The 2,998-nt window shown below is 60.1% G+C and overlaps 1 protein-coding gene across 5 annotated transcripts in view; it reads right to left on the reverse strand.

Moving 5' to 3' along the window:
- Nucleotides 1-297: 297 nt before the first annotated feature.
- Nucleotides 298-2,998, reverse strand: part of FOXP4 (forkhead box P4) — a 33,613-nt gene continuing 30,912 nt past the window's right edge. For 4 of the 5 annotated variants that reach the window (XM_006926569.3, XM_006926567.3, XM_006926568.3 and 1 more), the window contains exons 15-16: nt 2,774-2,943; nt 298-2,303 (exon numbers count right to left, since the gene is read on the reverse strand). In XM_006926569.3, the coding sequence (XP_006926631.1) occupies nt 2,156-2,303; nt 2,774-2,943 (318 nt within the window). In that variant the 3' untranslated portion in view covers nt 298-2,155. The remainder of the gene's footprint in view (nt 2,304-2,773; nt 2,944-2,998) is intronic. The other variant, XM_015600523.2, reaches the window with a different exon arrangement.

Below are 2,998 nucleotides of genomic sequence, written 5' to 3' on the forward strand. Positions count from 1 at the left end.
TTGCCTTGAAAAAAAAAAAAAAAAAAAAAAAAAACCAGAGAAGGCCCAGATTATGAGTGGAAGAGGGGGACAGAAAGAACAGAATTACTAGAGGAAGGCCCCGGCTGCAGGCCTGGTGGCTAACCAGTGCCTTGCCCGCAAGCCCACACACTCAGTCCACTCACGCACCACAGAAAGCGCCCCTGCAGGAGCCCCCACGGTCCTGCTGGCACCTCCTGCCCCCAGCTCCCCAGAGCAGAGCAATCCTTCTGCTTTAATTCCCCCTCTCCCCCACCTGGTGACACACACAGGCCCCGGTGTATAGAGGACGTTTAATATTTCTGTGCTGGTCAAACGGAACACAGGTGGGGAGTACACAGGGGAGGGGGCGGAGGGCCCCCTGCCTCTCGGGAGGGGTGCCTTGTGAAGGGGTGTATGTGGGGGTTTCTTGGGAAATAGTCCAAGGAGTATTCTCAGCAAAGGGGCCTGGCCTGGGGTGTCAAAAGCATCCAAGACACCCAGTCCTTGGCCTCGAGTTGAGATCCCCCATAGGGGGTCTGTGGAGTCTCGCTTTTTTTCCAGCTCTTTTGCTGGAATCCACACTCCCAGCATGATGGGGGACTTGGTCCTAGAAAGGGGTCTGGATAGCCCCCAGGAAGCAGCCCAGGGTTGGGACTAGGGCTCACGTGCCCACTGCCCGAGGGGATGTGGGAGCTGAGGGTGGCCCACCTCCTTCCCGCCCCCTGCCTTCTTTTCTTCTCCTAGGCTGGGCAAGAGCAAAGGGGAGGTGAGCAGGGCCCCAGCCCCTACTGAGTCCCAGGGTCCTCAGGGTGGGGTGGAGAAGGGGTGGAAAGAGAGGGTCTTGGCCACCAACAGACACTGTAAACTTTGGTTTAAAACAATAACTTAAGTGGAGGGAGGGCTTCCAGCCTGGGGCTGGGCTAGGGAGCAGGAGGAGCAGGGGATTGTAGGAGGCGACAAAGGAAAAAGCCAACAAAAAGTTTTGGTTTTTGCTTCTGGCATAAGAAAGGTCTTTGGTCATCCGTTTAACTGGAGGAATAGGAAAGGGGTGCTGAGGAAGACTGCGGGAGGACTGCAATAGGGGACCTATAGGCTGGGGGTGGGGGGTGACCTGTTGGGTCACAGCAGCCACCAAATGAATCCCTCCTTCCTTTCAAGCCTGCTTTCAGCCTGGCCTTTCCTCCCGTGAAGTGGAAGGATGCCTCCGGCAGTCCTGGCACCACCTCTGCCCCAACTCTAGCCTCAAGGGTAGCTGGGCTCCCTTCAGTGGTTCCACCTCCAGAAGTCCGACTGACACCGACCTCTGCGGAGGAGGCAGGCACTGGGCCTCTTCCTATGCTCCCTGGAGTTCCGGGCAGCCGGAAGGGTGTCCAGTAAATGAGGTGGAGTCCCAGTTCAGCCTGGGTCCTACCTTAGGTCAGGAGGAGGGGCTAGAGCCAGGTGGCCCTGCTCCCATGGACCCCTCGGGGCACACGGCTCATGCCGCCCCAGCAGTGGCTTTTGGGTGGGCACAGCCGAGTGGGCTGGCTTCTTCCGCGGATGGTTGGCAACTTCCGTTCCTCCATCCAGGCCAGGGCAGGGGTAGGAGTTCAGGGAGAATTATTTCTTCACAGTATGGAAAAGAAGGTGGAAGGGAGCACAAATTAGGGGAGTGTGTGTGTGTGTGTGTACGCGTGTATGTGTGTGTGTGTGTGGAGGGGGAGAGCTCTGGCCAGAAAAACACTGCCAGAGCCAGGTGCGAGGGGCCCTGGGTTTGAGAGGCTTAGCCCCGCCTGCGGGTCTCCATGGCGCTGAGGGGCCCTGTAGGGGAGAGCTGGTGGGGGAGGAGGGCCCTGCTGCTGCTGGTGGTGGCGGGAGAGGCGGTTTTCAGAGATTTTCAGATGTAGGGGAAGGTCTGAGGAAGGTCTGAGGAGGGGTTTGGGCCCTCCGTGTCCTCTGCTGGTCCCGGACCAGGGGTTCTGTGTCCCCTTGGGGGTGGAACCGTTCCTGCCCCAAGCGTCTGTCAGTAAAGTCACATGGGGAGTTGTTGACCCAGGCCCCCCCCATCTGAGTCCTGGAAGTGCCTTGAGGTTTGGGCGGGGCTGTGGAGTGGGGGTGGATGGGGCCTGGGTTCCAAGAGGGGTCTCACCCCTGCCCTGCCTGCCCCGAGAGGCCCTTAGGAGAGTTCCTCTCCCGGCAGCTCCTCCTCCAGGTCCCTGTCTTCTGCAGGCCCTGTGGTGCTGGGGTTGGGGGGACCCAGGGCGGGGCCGGGCCTTCTGTCTTCCTCTGCCTCGGCGGGCTCCTCTTTCACCTGCACCTGGTGGCTGCAACAGAAGGGATCATGTGGGCGCCCTGGAGGCCTTTCCCTGCTCCCCATGAAAACTCGGAATTTGGGGGCAAAGCAAGAGTGTTCACAGTTTGCCTCCGCAGGACCCCCTCATCCCTGAGCCACTGAGGTCTGATCTATCTCCCCCAGGGCTCTCTTCAAAGGAAAGGGGCTGTTGGGATCGACAGAGATTGCCTTTGGGAGGAAGAGACAGGGGAGATGAGAGAGCAAGGAAGAAGGAAAAAGAGGAGGGAAATCGAAAGAAGGAGAGAGGAATGAGAAGGGAGAGAAGAGGAGATCGGGCTGAGGCGGGGTGAAGGGGGGTGGGGTAAAAGCAGGAGGAGAGAGGAAAGAGAGCCACATGCCCTGGGAAGAGGTATGGTGGGTGTGATAAGATCTCACGTGCAGTGAGATCTCCCTCCCTGAGGTCTGTGGGCACTGGGCGGGGGGTCCATGCTGTGTGCTCACCTGTACTGGGGTGGGGAGAGGCGAGGGGGGCTGCTGCTGCCATTGCTGGGGAGCGGCTCCCCCGGGGCACCCACGTCGTCATGGCTGAGGGGCAGGAGGCTGCTGGCAGATCCAGGGTTCAGCATGCCAGGGCTGTTGAGGAGGGGGAAGCTGCTCTCGGCCAGGGCGGCCTGGAGGGCACAGGGTCACCCCTGTCAGTGGGCTGCACCCAGTCAGGTGCTGTCC

This window comes from Pteropus alecto, unplaced genomic scaffold (genome assembly GCF_000325575.1).
Source record: "Pteropus alecto unplaced genomic scaffold, ASM32557v1 scaffold7, whole genome shotgun sequence".
NCBI lineage: Eukaryota > Metazoa > Chordata > Mammalia > Chiroptera > Pteropodidae > Pteropus > Pteropus alecto.